This window comes from Microplitis mediator, chromosome 4 (genome assembly GCF_029852145.1).
Source record: "Microplitis mediator isolate UGA2020A chromosome 4, iyMicMedi2.1, whole genome shotgun sequence".
In the NCBI taxonomy this organism is placed as follows: Eukaryota; Metazoa; Arthropoda; class Insecta; order Hymenoptera; family Braconidae; genus Microplitis; species Microplitis mediator.
This window is the reverse complement of record NC_079972.1, coordinates 11,180,230-11,202,190: the sequence shown is the minus strand read 5'-3', so window position 1 is coordinate 11,202,190 and position 21,961 is coordinate 11,180,230. Positions and strand designations below refer to the sequence as shown.

At 25.4% G+C, this 21,961-nt stretch overlaps 3 protein-coding genes across 3 annotated transcripts; all 3 read left to right on the top strand.

The window, feature by feature from the left end:
- Positions 1 to 1,447: 1,447 nt before the first annotated feature.
- LOC130666734 (protein BTG3-like) lies at positions 1,448 to 4,755 on the top strand. Its single transcript, XM_057467971.1, has 3 exons — positions 1,448 to 1,591; positions 2,169 to 3,029; positions 3,645 to 4,755. The coding sequence occupies exons 2-3, from the start codon at positions 2,598 to 2,600 to the stop codon at positions 4,080 to 4,082; spliced, it is 870 nt and encodes a 289-aa protein (XP_057323954.1). The 5' UTR covers positions 1,448 to 1,591; positions 2,169 to 2,597; the 3' UTR covers positions 4,083 to 4,755.
- Positions 4,756 to 13,594: 8,839 nt separating this feature from the next.
- LOC130666651 (mitochondrial inner membrane protease subunit 2) lies at positions 13,595 to 15,360 on the top strand. The gene is made up of 3 exons (XM_057467839.1): positions 13,595 to 13,754; positions 13,843 to 14,156; positions 15,160 to 15,360. Exons 2-3 carry the CDS (start codon positions 13,857 to 13,859, stop codon positions 15,358 to 15,360), a joined length of 501 nt encoding a protein of 166 aa, XP_057323822.1. The 5' UTR covers positions 13,595 to 13,754; positions 13,843 to 13,856.
- Positions 15,361 to 15,389: 29 nt separating this feature from the next.
- On the top strand, positions 15,390 to 20,435 carry LOC130666650 (KICSTOR complex protein ITFG2-like). Its single transcript, XM_057467838.1, has 6 exons — positions 15,390 to 15,536; positions 15,661 to 15,868; positions 15,942 to 16,216; positions 16,904 to 17,613; positions 19,850 to 20,084; positions 20,163 to 20,435. Exons 1-6 carry the CDS (start codon positions 15,390 to 15,392, stop codon positions 20,352 to 20,354), a joined length of 1,767 nt encoding a protein of 588 aa, XP_057323821.1. The 3' UTR covers positions 20,355 to 20,435.
- Positions 20,436 to 21,961: the final 1,526 nt, after the last annotated feature.

Genomic DNA, 21,961 nt, shown 5'->3' with positions numbered 1-21,961 from the left:
TTTTGATATATTACACACCTCACCACAGGCGTGAAAACGCTGAGGGTGCTTTATGATCGCTCTAAATTTTTTGACTCATTCACTTATATTAAATTATCTCTAAACTTTTTCGATTACACTAAAATGGATCAAATTTTATACCAACACCAAGACAATTTATTAAAGAATAATTTCGACCCAATATTAAGTCGATTAATTATCCCATTAATTAAATATAAATTATTTTAATCTCAGTGACACGAGTTGTCAATTGTCATGTATGAAACAGTAAACCAAATAACTTGCGATAGACACAATTAATTGGTCTAAATTTTTCTCTATTGTCTTTGTATTTTTGCATGTAGAAAATTTATAAAACTACAGGTGTATTTTTTTCAAATATTTTTTTTTTTCTAATTTATCATTTAAAAAAAAAATCCATAAATTATTAGCCGTTGGCAGATTTCAGTATCGTAAAAGAATGATTTGAAGTTAGCAGACAAGATTTTTTTTCATCAAATCAATTAGAAAAAAATAAAAAATAAAAATATGCACATTAGGGTGGGTTAAAAAAAACTTTTTTTGTTTTTCTTAGCATGGGGGTAGAATTTGTGCCTTATAAAAAAAAAAAATTTTTAAGAAAAAAAAAATTTTTTTACTCAACATTTTGAGGTGGTCCAATCGTTTTTAAAATAAATAATTGATCAAACGGGGTAGTCCCAAAGAAAAAAAAAACATGGTGTTCTAGAATCTGTAGGGTGTCCCCTTAAAATCTGATTGAAAGTCAGGAGTTGAAAAAAATTTTTTCCTACTATTTTAGTAATTTAAGTAAAAAATTCAAAAATGAAAAGCATTTTCTTTTGAATTAAAATGAAAGTGAAGTAAAAAAAAATCACATTCGACAATGATTAGATGTTTTCCACGATTTTGGACAAAAAAAAAATTTTTTCGTTGGAACTACCCCGTTTAATCAATTATTTATTTTAAAAACGAGTGGGCTACCTCAAAATGTTGAGTAAAAAAATTTGATTTTTCCTGAAAAATTTTTTTTTTTATAAGTTACAAATTCTACCCCCATGCTAAGAAAAACAAAAAAAAGTTTTTTTTTAACCCACCCTAATGCACATGTAGAAAATTTAAAAAACTACAGGTGTATTATTTTCAAATATTCTTTTTTTTATAATTTATCATTTAAAAAAAAATCCATAAATTATTAGACGTCGACTAACTCGAGTATCAGCAAAATGGGGTAGCCGTCAAAACGAATCAATTACAAAAAAATAAAAACTAAAAATATACATATGTAGAAAATTTAAAAAACTACAGGTGCAATTTTTTCGAAAATTGTTTTTCTTATTACTTATTGTTTAGAAAAAAATCAACAAATTATTAGACGTCGGCTGACTTCAGTATCATAAAATTTCAAATCTCAGTTATTTAAATTTAAACACGACAGAGGTCTCTCACAAATGACTATAGTTTATTAAAAGAACGACGTAACACGTGTTGACCTGTACTGTATCATTAATTTAAAGAGAAGGTGGTGGAAGTACTAGGGAATGGTAATAAAAAATTTCGTCATAAATTCGTAGTCGTGCTCATCAACATACTCGTAAGTAATTTCATATATTTTTATTTATTACTCATTGTTTATTTATAATTATCATTATTCAACAATTGCTACAATAATTATTTAAAAATACCAGATTAATAAAACATAAAATCCAACAATTGAATAATTTAATTTGCAAAATAATAATATTATGATATATCTTAAATGAATGTATGTCTTATAACGACAATGAGCTGGCAAAATCCTTTGCATCCATTGTTACAAATTACGTTTGCAATTCAATCCATATTACATTACTATTTTAAAATTAACTGCATACTTACCGCAAATAAATAATTTAAATTATTTAAATATATTTTTAAAACCATATTTATCAGGTTATTTTTTTCTAATGCAATTTAATTCTAACCTTTATCTAGAGATATTTCATAACCTCGTTATTAAAAATAACATATTGTTGTTTAATAAATTTATTATTAATGCGTATTGATAAATATTTATTATTTAAAATATTTTTATATATATTTATTATCATACTATTGCATATATTATTTAATAAATGTATTTATTTAATTTTTTAAATTATTAAATTGACAATAATTATTTTAAATTTCAGGTCAAAGCACGATTGGAGTAAATTTTTTTTTTTTTCATGTATTGTACATATATATACACATATATCTATAATAATTTTGTGATTTGCTTATCATCGATCAGTAGACGCAAATAACAACGAATAAATAACGATAACGTTTTGAAAAAAAATTTTTTGCACTTAAAAAAATTTAAAATAAAAACAGTAGTAATATTTCGAGTGCATAACGACGACTCTCTATGATCGCCACTACAGCTATTGAGGTCAAAGAAATTTTGTTTATCATAAATAAATTTTTATTATTGTTGTCTAATAATTTAAAGGATACTATTATCGATAGCGATAATAATAAGTTGTGGAAAATAACAGATAGTTATCATTATAAAAATAATAATAATAAAAGTAGTAATCAACAAGACTCAGTCGTTAGAGTAACAAGTGGTGATAAAAATGCGCAACGAAATAACAGCAGCTGTACTATTTTTAGTGCAGTTGATCGAAAAAAACGAAAAATTTAGTCCTGATCAGTTGGACTGCTTTCGACGTCGGCTGATTGAGTTGCTGACTGAACGGTTCAAAAATCACTGGTTCCCGGACAAACCATTCAAAGGACAAGGATATAGATGTATACGAGTTAATGGCAACAGTCGACGAGATGAGACATTGGAAAGTGCTGCTAGTGCTGCTGGTTTTAAATACGAAGATTTGTCGTTACCTGTTGAATTGACGCTGTGGGTTGATCCTCGGGAGGTTTGCTGTCGTTTTGGAGAAAATAAAGGCTCTTATTGTACCCTAGCTTCCTTTGAAACTGACAGTGCTAATCATTTTCATCAGACGGATGTTTCTGAGAAGGAAAATAAAATAATTCAAGGATCTAATCAGGTATAATTTTTATTTACTCGTTAGGAATTTTGGTTAAATAGATTATGACCTTGTTTTAGATTTTATTTTATTTTTTTTTTATGGGTTACACAAGCATTTGAGAAAGTTTGAATTGCTTAAAAAGTTATCTAATATTTCATTTTGTAAATTATATATTACAAATTAGTATACAATTTTTTTTTGTTGTAAAAATTTTAATAAATTTAAAAATATGAAAGTTCTAAAAATTTAAAAACATTTTTTTTTTTAATGAAAATTAAATTATTGCACTGTACAAAATTTGCATACGGAGTAAATACGGAGCGGATGACTGTGTATTTAATCCCCTTGGAGTAAAATTTACTCCATTTACTTGAGTTCCGGTTCAGAGTAAAATTCACTAAAGGGAATTTGTTTAGTATCAAAATTCTGAATCGGAGTAAATGCGGATTTGAAAAAAATCTAGATCACTCCGCTAAAAAAAAAATTCCCATTTACTTCGTATGCGGAGTGATTTCTTTTGAAACTCCGTAACTCCTAGTAATTTTATTTAAATCCGAATTCACTCCCGATTTTTTTACAGTGATATTCTATAGATAAAAATAATTCTAATAAATTTTTTCTATTTATCAACAGAAAAATATAAAGAGTGTTGGTACGGATCAAATAAAACCAAAGCCACTGAGTTCATCTAACGAAAATCACCAGCAGTCAATAAATAATACCAACAACAGCAACAATAGTAATAGTAGTACAACAACAGGATCAACTACCAGTGCGAATAATAATAACAACAATGGACCAGGTAGGCGTCGTCATTTGATAAATAGTCCACGACCACATCTATCACGCAACCGCTCGTGGTTCAATCACTCATTCAGCATGGGTTACGGTCCTCATCCAATGAGCCAACCCTGGTACAACGTCATGCCACCTCACAGTTTCCTCGGCGGTCCATCTCCACCTCCATTCGTCGGTCACAGAGGTAATAAATGGATTGCACATCCTCCTTCTTACTCTACTGGACCTACTCGTTTCCATCACTGGTCTCCAAAGGCTGCTCTCAAAGTTTAAATACGTGATATATATACATAAATATATTTTATTAACATAACTGCGGGTCTTTATGATAAACGAATTTAAATAATTACAAGATTACAAGAGATACCAACATATAATTAATTAAGAAATTTTTTTTTTTTTTTTAAATGACCCGAGATTATTTTGGTGAATTTAATTGATATTAACTCGTGGATTGTAAAACTTGAGAGGAGGTTTTGGAGTCAATTGTATAAACGACCGGGCTCAAATTACGATTACGGTTTACGATTTTTGTACTGTTAAATAGTTGGTTTATTGACGTCATAATATTTATCAATTAATTAATTAAAATAGTCGTATAATTAATTAATTAATTGATTAAATGAATTATAAGACAAAAAATATAATTATTTAAATAAATAATATAAAATTATTTTTTTGTTTAACTCCGAATGCAAAGTTGCTTGCTAACGGAATTATTAATTGTAGTTAATTATTATTATTATTATTGCTATTGTTATAATATTTAAAAATTTATTTAAGTAATTTAAATTGCAGCATTTAATTGCAAATATTTATTAGAGTCGATAAAATTATTTTTATTTTTATATTTTTAACTACTAATTTTTTTTAGCATTTATTTGAAAATTAGTAATTGAATCCTTAAAAATAAAAATATAATGTTATAATTATTTATATTAAATTATGTTCATATATAAATAATATAGAGATTCAGTTCACTATTGATTAAACTCAAAGACAAATTCAGTTAATTTATTTATTTCCTTGGGCTAGTGAGATTTGAATAATTATATGTCTTATGTTTATGTATTTAAAAAATATATGATCAGCTAATTGTTAAAATTATAGTTCAGTTGATTAAATTTTTTAAATTTATTTTCATTTATTTGCTACGGCCCCAATATCATTTATTAGTTTTATTTTACTAAATAATAAAAACAATTAGTCAATGATGTCTGCACATTAGATATAAATAAATTTTTAAAATATATAAAGCTATTTCATGTGTGCAATTGAACAAAAAATATATATATGTCATTAATAATATATAAGAAGAGAATAATTAAAATAAAAAATCAACGGTAGTGATGATAAATTATTTTTATGTTTTAAAATTAAAGTTTATTCGTTGTAGTTATTTAAGTGTTGCAATCAAATTATGATAAAAATTAAATATTTAACTGATATTAATATAAATTAATACGTCAGGGTGTTTATAAAAAATCGACTATTTTTTTTCGCTGCTACTTAAATATTTTTGTACAAATTAAAAAAAATTTTCTCAAAATTTGAGCCCTTAATATTAATTTCAAGTATTTCCTTTTTAATTGTTAATTTTTCCCATTTAAAAATCATGTGAATTTAATGACTTTTTTTTTAAATTGCTACAAATTAGCCGGATTTGAAGCGATGTAAATCGCTTTTGATATAAATCGATTTTGCTGTAGCTCGATTGATATCGATTGTATCAGCTTCGCTTCGAAAGTCAATTTTTTAACTTTTCTCACATATTTTTGTTGATAATGAAAAAACCAGTCATCTTACGAAAAATATGCATTGAACAAATTTTTTAGGAAATTTTGTCCTCTACAAAATTGTTCCCTACACTTATATTGCTTAAGTGTATCGTTCATAAGATAAAAGCAAAATAATTCTACAAAATTAAATTTAAGATGCGTTTTAATGCAAATTTTCTTACTGCAAAATGTTCAACTGCTTGTATCTTCTCAACAATACATTTTAGCAATATGAGTGTAATAAACAATTTTGTAGAGGACAAAATTTCCTAAAAAATTTGTCCTATGCATATTTTTCGTAAGATGACCCATTCTTTCACTATTTACAAATATATATAAGGAAAGTGAAAAAAATGACTTTCGAAGCTGATACAATCGATATAAATCGAGTTGCAGAAAAATCGATTTACAGACTTTGAAAAAGCAATAAATACTCTACAACTGAGACCCGGTTTCAAGACGATACTTCAAATTCGGTTCAGTTATAGCAATTTTAAAAAAAAGTTATTCGATTCAAATGATTTTTAAATGGGAAAAATTGAAAAAGTTCTCAAAATTGATACTAAGGGCTCAAATTTTGAGAAATGTTTTTTCGATGTGTACAATAATATTCAGGTATCAGCAAAAATAACTTTCCTTTTTTTATAATTTTCAATTTTTATGGCGGGAAGTTAAAAAAAAATAGTCGATTTTTTTTAAACATCTTATTAATACATATATAAATATAGACACATACATATGGATATTTAATAATGTGTGTAATTAATAAGCACACTAACTGTCCTACTGAACTGTCGTTCATTGTAATTAATTGTTGAATCGTTGATTTTTTTAAATATAATATATTAGTCTAATAGAAAAAAGATTAAAAATTATTAATTTAATAGTCATTTTATAAAAATATTATTAATTCGTTTATTGTTATGATAATTAATATATATTTATTAATTTAATATTTTTTTAAAATTATAAATATGTTGTCATTGTGAATTAATAATTTTTTGTCGCAATTCAAAGTATAAAAAAAATAAAAGTTTTATTAATTTAGTATTTGTATATTTAATTAATGTTTAATTTAATCGTAAATTAATTTTTTATCGCTTATTGGCTGTCTTAATTATTTTTCATATTGTGATGATAAAAAAAATTAATAAAATTCATGTGTAAATAGATTTATAATATACATTTTGAGATTTGTATATATACATATATATATAATAATGATAATATAATAATTATGGAATTTTAATATATTTATACTCAAACATTTTTCAATTGATAAATGAATTAAATATATTCAACATAATTTTAAAAAATCAAATTTTAATAGACAGTTGAGTGATAAAAATTGTTTAATAAATAAAATTAAATAATTTATAAATAAATAAAACGAGGCCATATTTTTTTAAAATTTAAACTTTCGGCACTAATAGACGTATCAATAAACCATTTTTTATAAATAAATAAATAAATAAATTAATTAATTATTAGTATTTATAGTTAAAAAAAAAAAGAAATTATTGACGAGTTTGAATTTTTTGTTCAATAAAAATGTTCATGTAGTAATTAAATAATATATAATCAACAATATTTATAACTATATCTTAAACAAGCCTTAATATTATAGTACAAACATATATTTGACTTATGAAAAAAAGAAAAATTAAATAACCGAATTCAAAGAAATAAAAAATCTAAAACGCTACATAATTTAAGGACATTCTCAGACAGTGTCTCCCACTTTTTAAAAATTTGAATGACAACTGACATAAGCGTATTGAAATTTTATCAGAAAATTTTCAGTGTCCTCTCCACTTTTTGAAAAAAGTCAATGGCTTAATTCTAATGACCGTAATAAAATTTTGATAATTAATTAAAAAAAAGTTGAAGCATTAATTGATTAGAGGGATGTGCAGTTACAATTTTGCTGAGACAGATTTTTAAAAAAATTATTTACAGTTGATATCAATTAGGAGTAAAACGAAATTTGGGAAATAAATTTCAGTTAAATTTTCATGTCAACATAATTTCGAATGTCGAATTTTTTCGATTAAAATTTATTAACCAAATTTTATTTAACTCTTAATTGATGACAACTGTCAGTAATTTTTTTAAATTTCTTCGTCTCCTTTTTTCAATTAATGCTTTAATTTTTTTTAAATTAATTAATAAAATTTTCATGCTATTATGACAGTTCGTCATTGAATATTTTGAAAAAGTGGGGGGCTGGTGTCTGAATTTAAAAAACATTAAAGCATTAACTGGAAAAAGGACAATTTCGCTGAGACAAATTTTAAAAAAATTACTTACAGTTGAAATCAATTAGAAGTCAAACGAAATTTGAAAAATAAATTTCATTGGAATCTTCATGTGATTTTCTAATTCGAATTTTCAAATTTTGTAGCCTAAAATTTCGTCAATAAATATCATTTAACTCCTAATTAATAACTAAGTAATTTTTAAAAATTTCTATGTCTGAAATTGCAACTACGTCTTTTTTTGGATTAATGCTTTAATTTCATTTCAATTAATTAATAAAATTTTAATGCGCTTATGACAGTCGTCATTGCATATTTTCTTTAAGTGGGGCACTGTCACAATGCCTTAAAAAAAAAAAGAAATAATCAAACAATGCACTTGTTCATAATTGTCTTCGAAATATTGTACATTTAATTAGAATATATAATTAAATCAATGTTAAACATTAATTACATGAATTCCGTTGCTGTAGGACAGTAAATTGACTTAATAAACAATTAATCATTATTATTAATTGTTTATAAAATATATAGTAAATTATTGTATTGTTACGTCGTTTAATTGAGTAAAAAATTTATAATTAAATATATATATTGAATTATTGTGTAAAGACAAAGCAAAATTGCATTCGGATTTGTGCTTTTAAGATTATTTATATTATTTACATAACATAATATTATATAAAAAGAGATATAGAGTAACTATTATTATTTTTTTTGTGTGTGGGATTATCTTTATCTTCGCTTATCAATTTATGTATACAATTAATCAACCACTTATTATATTTTATTACCGTAATATTTAGAAAAGTAACATTTGCATTTGTTTTTTAGTATTCAGAGCAATTACTCTTATTTTATAAAAAAGAAAACTAAAAAAAAATATATAAACTCAATCACTGTTATAATTACTTTATTAATTAATAATTGTAATGCTTATCGAATTTAAAATTATCTATTGACATATTAATGATAATTAAATTAACAAAAAAAATAAATGAAAAAATATAAAAAAAATTGAAAAATTATGATCTCGAAGTTAGCAGACATTTAAAAATTTTTGAATTTTCGTCTTTCAACAAATCAATTGCAAAAAAATAAAAGAAAAATATGCACATGTAAAAAATTTTAAAAACTACAGGTGCAATTTTTTTAAATATTTTTTTTTTTATCTTTTATCGTCTAAAAAAAAATCCAAAAATTATTAGACGTCTGCTAACTTCAGTATCATGAAAAATTATATAATAAATAAGTGTCTTTATAGCTTTATAATTGTATTGTGGATAATGCGTGTCGTATCTATCAGCACAATTATAATATCACTATGAATACAAAGAGTGCAATTAAATTAAATATAAAAAAAAAAGAAAAGTAAAAATTGATAAAGAAAAATTAGATGAAATTATAACTTTTATTTTTTGTTTTTATTCAAAAATCTTTTAATTTGAATTTATTGTTAACAATATTTATGAGGAATGATATTTTTTTCGTTCTTTATTATTAATTATTAAAATATATACATATATTAAATATGAAACAATAAATGGTTTCATATTATTGAATTTTAAGTATTTCGTAATATATTATTTAACATTGTATTGAAGTTGATGTGGAGCATTTGATATATTATTATTTTAATAAATAAATAAAATGGGAAAAGTTTATGAAAAAAATTGTAAAAGATAAAAAAAAATGAACTTTATAAATTAGTTATGAATTTTCTACTGATGAACAATTAATTGATAATTATTAATAACTAATGACTTGCATTATTAAAGTATAAGTTTACACGTTTGCAAAACAAGTCTATATTTAAATGTGTTATTATAATAATAACAATAATAATAATAATAATAATCATTTATTGAAAGTATTCTCGTTCAATTATTAAATATATTGTAACTTAGTTATTGATTTGGGATTGAGAATTTTACATTTTATTAAAGAGTTAACAATTTATAACACTGAAACACAGACTTTTATTATTCAATTATATTATATCATTATTATTATAACAATTATTACCGTTATTATTAATTATGTTGCAATAACAATTTATCTGAAAATTATCACTGTATACATAAATGTGGTAGAATTTATTAATAAATAGTTTTGCAAATTGAATAGTATTTTTTTTATTTCCTCTTTTATTAATCCTTCCTTATAAATTTATGTCATTTATTTTTATTTGTTTTTATAGATTTTATTTACATGATTCTGAAATTGACAGATAGTCAGCGATTTTAGAACTTTTTTTTTAACAAATCAATGGCGAAAAAAAAAAAGAAAAATATGCACGTTAAGAAAATTTAAAAAACTGTGAGTGCAATTTTTTCAAATATTTTTTTTTTATTATTCATCGTTTTGAAAAGTAATCCAAAAATTATTAGACGTCAGCTAACTTCAGTATTATTAATTTATTTATTAATTTTTGGTTTTATATTTTATAACAATACTACTAAGTTTAGTATATTTATTTATGTTCATTATATTTTATTGTATATTATATTTAATGAACTATATTATTAGTATTATAATTAAAAAACATGAAATTTAATTAATATATGGTAATTAATGGCAAATTGCAATGACACTTTTTTATTATCAATTTTTATTTATAAAAATACGAATAAATAATTCAAAAATGGTATAATTTGTCGTGAAAAATTGATAAATGGAATTCATTAAGTGAGAAAGTTTAATTATTTATAAATATTTCACAAAACATTTGTTTAATATTTAATTAACAAGATAAAACAAATTTTTTTTTTAATTAAATGTGAAAGAATGAGTGTGAATGTAGCTGAGAATTTGAATTTTTTTTTAATTTTTGAATAAATAAATAAATAAAATGTAAACAGAATAAAAATGAAATACGTATTTGAATATTTGAAAAATCAGTTCACGCATTTTTTTAAAATTCATTATTTTAATTAATTAATTAATTAACTTATTTATAATTTAGAAATTATTTAATGTCTGCTACATACACACTCATGAGAAGATCGACCAGATGATTTTTAAAAAAATGTCTAGATCATTCTTGCTAATAATCGTTGACTATGAGAAAGTTTAAACTCAAATTATTGAATATAAATTAAAAATTTATTTACTCTTTGGTTACTACATTTTTTTGTATTAGAATTAATATAAATCACAAATATAATGGACATTTTTTAATTTCTAAGCTATAAAATAAATGATCTTAGTTGAGTGTGAATGAAGCTGACAGTTGGCCATTTTTTAATTTTAGAATAAATAATTAATTTCTACGTAAGAAGAAAAATTAATAAATGTGTACTTAGATAATTGAAAAGTCAGTACGTGCATTTTTTTTTAAATTCTTTATTTAAATTCATTTATTTATTCATTTAAAATTCATAAATTGTCTCATATCTGCTATATTCACACTCATTATCTTGAAGAATTATCTAGTCGAGAAAAATTATCTAACAAACAAAGCAGCAACAGATAGTTGAGATGTTTCTATCAGATACTTTCGAATCTTCGAAGCGTTCGGACGCGCGGTCCTGTCGCGATTTAATTCAAGTATTTTTGACTATTATTAATTAAGTTGATTATAATTCATAATTATTTATTAAATTGAAGTAATTAAGTGCATATTTATATAAAAGTTACATAAAATCAGTGAAATGTGAGTAAAATAAATTTCAGTGCAGTGGCGTTAAAAGAGCGGGAAAATTGTCAGTGATTAAAAAATTAGTTTTGTTTATTTGAATTTTTAAAATTGTTATTATTAATTTGTAGTCAGGTTTTTTAGTGTTGAAAAGTAATATTAAGTATTGTCTAGTGTTGTGATGAATCAGTGTATGTGAAATAAAACATTTATTAAAGTGAGTTGATGCTGGTGTCGATGCTGATCGTCTTTTGTTTCGGCTATTATTTGAAATCGTCCGCCGAGGTATTTTTTATTTTATTAATTAGTTTATCAATAATTACAATAATTATACATAAATTTTAAGTAACTAGATTCTATTAATTTATTTTTTTACTTAATTAAGACAAGTGACCCAATTAATGACCACGTACCAATTATTAAATGATAGTAAAAATTAAAAACGGATAATTTTTTTTATTTCTTGTTCATAAATTGAATATGAATAAAAAAAAAACTTTTTTTTTAATTAATACAGACTCTAGTAAATTTTGTGTGCATATTAAAAATTTTTTAAAAAATTTTAATAGTTTTTGAATCGTTTACAAAAACTGACTGAAATAAAATCTCTAACTTGTTTTTGTTTTCAATGGGAATCAGTTTTCAATTAGTGAATAAAAAAAAAAGTTTTCTGATGTATTATCTTTAGACTTATTATTTTCTACAACGATTCGTTCTTTTCTTTCTTTTACTCCGAAGTTGATCAATGGTAGTTTCTTAGTTGCACTTAAAAAATTCGTGGAAACTTAACTCCGTTTTTTTTTCCAAACTACCGAAAATAAAAAAAAAATGGACGATAGATTTTTGTGTAATCATACCCTGGTCTACTTTACGTCCGCATGTTGATAATTAGTACATTTTTTATAAAATACTCAATATTTATTAACAATGGTAAGAGACTCAGTACCCAATCACTCATATATTCATATATCTATATTTCCTAAATTTTACTAAATATAGATATACAAATACATGGAGTGATCGGGTACTAGGTCTTTTACCTTACAGTTAATTACAAAAGTAGAAGCATAAAATGAGATGATAGTAAAGTTAGCAGGCATTTGAAATTTAAAAAATTTATTTAAACAGATAAATAATGAACAAAAAATATTTCTAAAAAAATGCACATGTCGAAAATTTCATAAACTATACGTGCAATTTTTCAAAATATTTTTTTTACTGTTTGTTGTTTTGTTAAAAAATTTCTAAATGTCTCTTAACTTTATTGTCATCAAAATGGGAATGCGTTCAAAAAGATGATACTGAAGTTAGCAGACGTCTGACAGTTTTTTAATTTTTTTAAAAACGATTAACTATAAAAAAAGAAATGACAATAAAGTTAGCAGACATTTAAAAATTTATGGATTTTTTTTAACAAAAAAATAAATATTAAAAAAAATATTTTGAAAAATTGCACATATAGTTTGTGAAATTTCCGACATGTGCATTTTTTTATAAATTTTTTTTTTTCATTATTTGTCTCTTAAAAAAATTTTGTTTAATTTCAAATGTCTGCTAACTTTACTATCGTAAAAAAGAAATATTTTGAAAAATTGCACCTATAGTTTATTAAATTTTCTACATGTGTATATTTTTAGTTTTATTTTTTTTCGTAATTTATTTGTTGAAAAAAAAATCCGGAAATTTGTAACTGTCTGCTAACTTCAGGATCGTTGGAAAAGTCTATTATTATTCAAATTAAATATAAATAAATTATAATATTAAAAAATTTTTTATAATTTTAATATTTTACATTTTTTTTTTTTTTATATTTCAGAATTACCAGTAAGGTGCAAACGTCATCTGGGTGATTCTCGGCGTGGTGAGAGATGCATGCTTCAAATATTTCAAATTTATTTTTTTCATATCCGTAATTTTCAAATAATCATCTCAAAATTTATATCAATTTTTCATATATTTAAATATCAATTATTCTCCATCGCATTCACTATTGATATTTTTCTTTATCAAAGCATCACAAGTAATTTCTTGCTGATATAACTAACGCTATCTCTCGTTCTCAGAACGAACTTTAATGCAAAATAAAAAATTATTTTTACTCTTAAGGAAAACAAGATTTTCCTTCTACTCATTACCTCATAGGTTACAAAATAAATAACATTGTTAATTATTAACAAAGATTTATTTTGTCTGTTTAATTTTTTAAGTCATTTAGCTGATGCATATTTTTGTGTAACTGTTTATTTTTTGTGACATTTATTATTTTATCACAGTAAGTCCATAAATTTTTTACTTGAACAATATTATTTATTTATTTATTGTATTTATTTTTATTGTATTGACAAGTGATTTTTTTTTAGAACAAAACAGATACATGGGACCCATTGTTCGTAATATCCTCATAGGAATCCCTATTGGAATAACATTTGTCGACACAGTGGGATACATAGCACGTGTTGATGGTATCTCTATGCAACCCGCATTGAATCCAAATTCCCATGTAACTGATTACGTATTTTTAAATCGCTGGAGTGTACGTAATTACAATTTTAATCGCGGTGATATCATTTCATTTGTATCACCTAAACATCCTGATCAAACGCTGATAAAACGTGTGATAGGACTCGAAGGAGACGAAATCAGAACCATTAAATACAAACTACCATATTTGAGGGTATTTTTATAATTTAAAAGCTAAAGTTTACTGTAAATTTATTAAGAGCATTCTTAGACAATACCCCTCACTTTTTAAAAATATTCAATAATCTTGAACTGTCAGCCGTATTTTAATTTCCTCAATTAATTAAAAAAACGTTAAAGCATTAATTGAAAAAAAAGACAATGTTATTATACACAGTACAAACGAATCGTCAAAGTGTTCAATTTTTAATACTTTTGTGTGTCAATTTAACACAGTATTTATCATGTTTGAATTTACAAAAATTTTGAAATTAATAAGTGCAATTTTTTACAAATATTATTTTTTAAATTATTTACTCTATTTATTTATAATTTTAGATTTGGCTGATGTCTGCTACATTCACTCTCATGTCCTTTTTTCAACTGTTGCTTTCATTTTTTTCGACTTTCCACTGTGAAAATCGAAAATTTTCAAAAAACAAGTTATTGGTTTCGGTCTGGACTATTTCCGGGTGGAAGTCCGCCCATGTGTGTGTGTGTGTGTGTGTGCGTGAACTTTTTTTGTTCGACTATATCTTTTGAATGACCAATCAATTTAAAGTACTTGGTGGCAATCAGAAGGACTCACCAAGACTTAGAACTGATTAGATTTTGAGTCTATCGGTCAAGTAATTTACAAGTTACACGGAAAAGATAACTTTTTAAAAGTTTTTGTTGCATAACTCGTAAATCGTTCGACCGATTTATTTCTAAGTTTGATCAAATCTAAATATCAACAAGCTCTTTCGATTGCCGTAAAGCAGGTGCAAATTGGTCGATTTGTTTCAAAGATATATTTTTTTGATCCAACCGTTTTTTGATCTCGAAGAACTCAAAAGTTCAATTAACGCTTTCATTTTTTTTAGATTAATTAATAAAACTTAATGCAGTTATGACAATTGGAAGTCATTGAGTATTTTTAAAAAGTGGGGAGGGGGACACTACCGAGAATGCTCTCAACAAAACAAATTACCAATGATTGCAATAATTTATTTCAGGTACCAAAAGGCCATTGTTGGGTTGAGGGTGATCATACAGGTCACACCGTTGACTCAAATACATTTGGCCCAGTTTCTTTGGGGCTGGTTACTGCTCGAGCGAGTTGCATTGTATGGCCACCTAGTAGATGGCAATTTCTCAGTCCTGTTTTACCAGAACATCGAGTGCCATTGAGAATTTCAAAACATCAACCAGCTTAGAATTTAAATAAATAAATAAAACTAGTACCATGCGAGCTGTTAATTTTGTTCAGAGACTGCAGTGGGATATTAATGGCAATGTCCTGACTCATGGAATTGTCATCGGTGACGTTGATAACGATGGAGACAATGAACTAGTAGTTGGAACTTCTGAAGGCGAGCTATATATTTTTAAAGTAATTGATTAGTTTATTACTTCGTAGTTTTATTAATTATTAATATGACAGTTGTATCATTTAAAATTTTTAAAATGTGGGCGGCACTGTGAGAATGGCCTTAATTGTTCGTTTTATTTTACAGGGAACCGAGGTCTGGCACAAGACAACTGGATTAGGTTTAATATCATGTGTTGCCATCGGTGATATTTTTAATTACGGACGCAACGCACTTGTTGTAGTATGTGGTGATGGCTGGGTCCATATTTATTACAGTCCACGTTCAGTTAATCCTAGTACAAATACTATCACTAATTCACAAGTTATTAATAAAGAATTTTTAGACAAAATTGGTACTTAAAGTCTTTAATTATTGTTACTATTAAAAATAAATTAACTGATTGATAATTAAATATATTTTTTAAGGCGGGATTAATTTTGATCATTTTTCAAATACCGTTGAATCGGATCAATTAACAAGTAAAATGGAGTGTGTCCATTTACAAAGAATTCCTACAAATACAAAATTTATTCTTATCGCAGATGTAGACCGTGATGGCGCTAATGAAATGATTTTAGGATTAACAGATCGTGTTGTCAGATCTTACAGATGGTCTAGTAATGCTGATTTGGGTACTGGTAAACTTATTGGATTAAATAAATGGGAGTGTGCTAATCAAATTGGTACTGTAACACTTCAGGTAATTTATGTTTCTTTAACTTGACAGAAAACAAAAATTTCTTGACGAAAGAAACTTTTTGTATTACTAATTAAACACTAAAATTTTGTGAGGACTAGAAAGAATTTTTTTCTCGCCTAAAAAAATTTTTTCTTTCAATTTATAATGCAAAAAAATAATGATACTGAAGTTAGCCGACATCTAATAATTTTTGGATTTTTTAAAAGACGATAAATTGTAAAAAAAAAAATATTAAAAAAAATTTCACTTATAATCGTTTTAATTTTCTACATGTGCATTTTTTCATTTTCTTTTTTTCTTCAAATTTAATTGTTCAAAATAAAATCCTAAAGTTTTTAATTGTCTGCTAACTTCAGGATCATAAAAAAATATGATACTGAAGTTAGCCGACGTCTAATAATTTTTTGATTTTATTTTAAGCAATCAATTATAAAAAAAAAAAATATTTGAAAAAATTGCACCTGTAGTTTTTAAAATTTTCATGTGCATATTTTTAGTTTTTCTTTTTTTTGTCATTGATTTGTTTAAAAAAAAGTCAGAAAATTATTAATTGTCTGCTAACTTCGGGACCATAAAAAATTTATAGACAAGTAAAAATTTTTTGCTCCAAGAAATCTTTTTTTTTTGTGTAGAATAATAATAATAATAACAATTATTATTATTGAGTTATTAATATACATATTCCAGCACATGAGTGATGGTACCCCAACACTATTGGTCGCTCAACCAGGTGGTACATTTATGCGAATAAAATGTAATCGTGATGACACTGAACTGAGAGATGACGATTCAAAAAATGAAGCTGCTGCCAGTTGCGTTGATTATCAAACATTAGGAATATCACGAATGCGCAATCCAAATATTTCTACTGCAATCATAGGAAATTTAGAGCCAGGTACTACTAAATACGTAGTCTCCGACGAGTCCCCGCCAAAGTTTGTCCCAAAAGACACTAGTGTTAAGCAGACGTTTGAAAATACAACGAAGGAGACGAAAAAATTTAAAACAGGATCTCTGGAATTCCGACGTAATTACTCGCAGCTGGATATTAGAAAACGGAGTTTGGATGAAAGTACAGACGTTAAAAGACATGATATGAGTCCGAGTATTCGTGAGCCCACGAGAGTCGAGGAAGGGAATCCAGGTGAAGTTGATCAAGTTGATGGTAATGTACTAGGTGGAAATATTATCATGGGAGAGTTTCAAAGCAGCCGGCCAAAAAAATCCATTTTACCAACGTATGATGATTTTTCACACATCAAACACAGCAATGAAACAACTCGAGTTGATGTTGATGCCAGTGTTAAATTAAATGATCAAGTTATCAATAGTAAACCTTATGCACTGGCCACTCTTGATGGGACAATTATGCTAGTCAAAGATGAAATTATTTTATGGTAATTGATTTATAATTTTTTAACAGACGCCTTCTTTCGGAAAAAAAATCGTATGGGAATTTTATTTATAAATTTAATAATTCAATAACTCAGTTTATTTTATCACAAAAAAAATAAAATTTATTTATGCCTCTAATACTTTTCTTTATGTCGTGAGTTGGGATTTCAAAGAAGCCGCTACCTGTCGAGTTATCAAAAAAAAGTCGTGATCATTTTTTCTTTATTCTTGCATAGCATTTCATTCTGTCCGAATATATATTTGATAAATATAGAGAGTCTTAAATATATTAATTAGCCAATTTACTAAATATTCACACACACTTTTTTTCTAAACCTACTACTGATTGTTATACTTTTTTTTTTTTAATTAAAATGGATATCGCAATTAAATTATTTTTATTTTTTTACGTAAAATAATACGACGGATAAAGTAACAAATTTACAAAATTTTTTTAATGATAGCAAAATTTATATGCCTAGTGGTAAAGAAAATTTTTATATTTTTTTTTTTGGTTTAAATAAAAATTTGTATTTAAAATTTTTGAAAAGTTTACCGGAAGTGAGCGTGGCCGTAGATTTAAATCATTTGAACAAACATTCAAATAATCGTTTAATTTAAAGTAATTATTATTATTCTCTAGTAAAATAAATGAATTTTCGATCGTAGGAATCCATAATCTCTCACATGTTTATTATTAAATTTTTTTGACACTTTAATTATAAAAAAATACGTTCAATATCATGTCAGCTTTCAGTCAATTTTGGGTATTGAAAAAATTTCATTTCAAAAACTAAATTATTACCGCTAGGGCTTCACACGAGACGAGACGTGGCGAGAATTTCAAACTCTTGTCTCGATCTTTTAAATTGAGAAAAATCAGACACTCGTCTCGGTCTCGTCTCGTTTCGTCAAATATCGTTAATTAATGTTATGTATGAATGTGAATGTAGCAGACATCAGACAAATTACAATTATAAATAAATAGAGTAAATAATTAATAAAATAAAACTTTTTAAAAATGCGCATTTAAAAATTTTTTAAATAAATAAGTGTATTTTTTAAAAATTATTTACTCTCTTTATTTATAATTTTAAATTTGCCTGATGTCTGCTACATTCATATTCATATGTTAAGTGAGGAAAAAAATAAACATGTGGCCTGTTTTCAAATAAAAAATTAAGTCCCATTTTACCGGAGCAAAAAAAAAAATTAAACGTCTATAAATTGTGTGCCTGAAGATCGGAACGTTTTTCGTGAAACGAAAAGTAAAAATTCTATGGGATCTAAATTTTTAAAATGTCTCACATATGCGCTAGTATGTCAGCTGAAAATTGCAGGCCACTCCTAACTATCTCTTAAGGCTGGGCCATACTAAACGAATTTTTGAATTTTACTTTTCTTTTACTTTATTAATCAATTGTTATTACAGAAATTTTTATAGCTTCCGAAAAAATGTGAAAGAAAAACTTTTTCGGAAGGTTTTCATCATTCGAGTGACGTAATTATTCAAAACGTAATTAGAGTAATTAGTAATTTGTAAAATTCGAAAATTCGTTTAGTACTGCCGACCCTTAAGCAGTCAAATTACATACATTTTTCATTTCCGTCGCGCGTAAAACGTTCCGTTCTTCAGGTACATTATAAATTTAAATTTCTACTGAGGTAAAAGATATAGTACCCAATCAGAGAACTAGTACCCGATCACTCATGTATTTGTATATCTATATTTAGTAAATTTGACTAAATATAGATATACAAATACATGAAGTATCGAGTACTAGTTCCCTGATCGGGTATTGGGCCTTTTACTTTATTACAAAATTTAAAAGTTGCCAATTATCAGATACATTCATGCTCATAATACGGAGTTTGTTTTTCCATCGGAGTGATTTAGATTTTTTACATTTTCACCTTCACTCCGATTAGGAGTTTAAGGGCCAGTTTTTCACTCAAGATTTTTTTTAACCCGCGGTTAAAATACTATTGTAAGTATAAGTTTAAGAAATCTTGGATTGAAAAACTGGTCCGAAATATTAAAATAAACTTCCCTTTGTAGTAAATTTCAATCCAAGAAGATTAAATAAATACGCAGGTACTGGGTCTCTTATCTTAGAGACTTATTTTAAAAAAAATAATTAATAGCAATAATAAAAAAAAAATGGATTTTTTTACTTTGGGAAAAGAAATGTCTGTAAGAAAATAATAAATAAATATTACAAAAAATTTAAATTGCAGGGCTATGCAAGTAGATCACTTGATATTTGCATTGTCGCGTTTGGATGTAACAGGCGATGGCTCTGACAAAATAGTCGTCTGTGCTTGGGATGGACACACTTATTTTCTTGATCAAGAATGCAATACCGTACGTTTTCAAATCGAAGAACCAGTAAGAGCTTTTTGCGCTGGGAATTATAGTTTGAGTGCTGGCACATCAACTCCTAGTCTCGTTTACGCAACTTTTACTAACAAGGTTTACGTCATTCAAATAACTACTCAATATATTTATTTAAATACAAACATAAATATACATTTTATATTTTTTCTCCAGATTTTTTTATATTATGACGTTGTGCTTCCAAGTATGCTCGCAAAAGGCCTAGACCCACTTGAGTCATTAACACCAGAGCAGAAAAAATTTGTTGACAATTTAATCGGCGATTGTGCAGCCGCCGATAGAGACAAAAAGATGCAACAGCTTACAGAGTATTTATTATATGGAATGAAGATTGACGATGAGTGATTATATGATGATATTAATTTTTAATTGATATAAAATTTTATACAGAAAACAAATATAAATATAAATATATATCTATATAAATAATAATATTATTTATTATCGTTAACGTTCACTGAGAAAAATGCTTACGAAAAAAAATTTTGAAAGTGTTGTAGATTAGAAAGATCTATTCCCGTACCGAGTGACAAAAGAAAAACAAGATCTATAGGTAGGATTTAAAAAATGAGGTAAAAAAAAAACGTTTATACAAATGATTGCGGGTGGAGGAAACCGGATTTAACGGATTATATGTTCATAATGTTATCCTCGAGTACTAACTCTTTCTTATCGTGATATTCGTTCTTCAGCGTCAGATACATAAGTCGTATTTGTTTTGTTTATATTTCCGGGCTATCTTATTTTGTTATTGAGTTGATACATACATTTACTAAAATACTATACTTATTTACCGTACTAAATTTAACTTTTATTCATATATACGCTGTAAATTATTTAAAGTCGTCTGTTTATTTATTTTATTTATTTATTTATTTATTTACTTAGAGAAAAAAAGAAAAAAAAACGATAATAATTCAAGATTTGGTCGTTAAATTTATTAAAGTGTTCGATCGTAAATCCGGAAATGAGTGAGAGTATGTATGATATACATCGAACTTATGTTGACGTCTGTCACTTATCTAAATGGACAGCCGTAGCTAAATGAGGGACAAAAGAGTCCATTAGAATTTGATGATGGTGTCAAATTGACTAGATTATTTATCTAATCCTCACATCTAAAACTAAATCCACGAGCATTTGCATTAATATTTATGTTTAAATCATCGTAATTTCATCATTGATATATCATTAATCATCACCTTGTTCTTAAGATCATTGGCAAAAAAAAATATATCATCTACTTATTAATTTTTTCAGTACGCGAATATTTAATTATATTTTTATAAAGTAGATTAAGGGCATTCTCAGACAGTGCCCCCCACTTTTTAAAAAAAATATGAAATAATTTAAAAAAAATTACTTACAATTGATATCAATTGGGAGTTAAACGAAATTTGTTGAATAAATTTTAGCCAACAAAATTTAAAAATTCGAATTATAAAATTGACGACGATTTTACGGAAATTTATTTAACGAATTTTGTTTAACTCCTAATTGATATCAAGTGTCAATAATTTTTTTTTAAATCTATATATCGGCGAAATTACGACTACGTTGTCCTTTTTTCAATTAATGCTTTAATTTTTTTTAATTAATTGATAAAAATTTGATACGTTTATGACAATTGAAAGTCGTTGTAAAATTTTTAAAAAGTGGGGGGCGCTGTCTGAGAATGGCCTTAATTTTAAAAAATTAATTTATTCCTTAAAATGAATAACGAAAGTATTTTTAAAAATGTTTGTTTTAGATTTATTTTTATTTAAATTTATTTATCTTTATTTAAATACGACAAAGTTATTACGAAATAAAAAGGATAAATGAGTAAGTCGCGAAGTGACACCAAAAAAAATAAAAAAAAAAAAAAGAATGGACAAAAACAAGAGAAGATGAGAGACGAAAAGTATAATCTTTAACTGGAGAAAGACGTATGTTATAAAAGATCCCCTGTC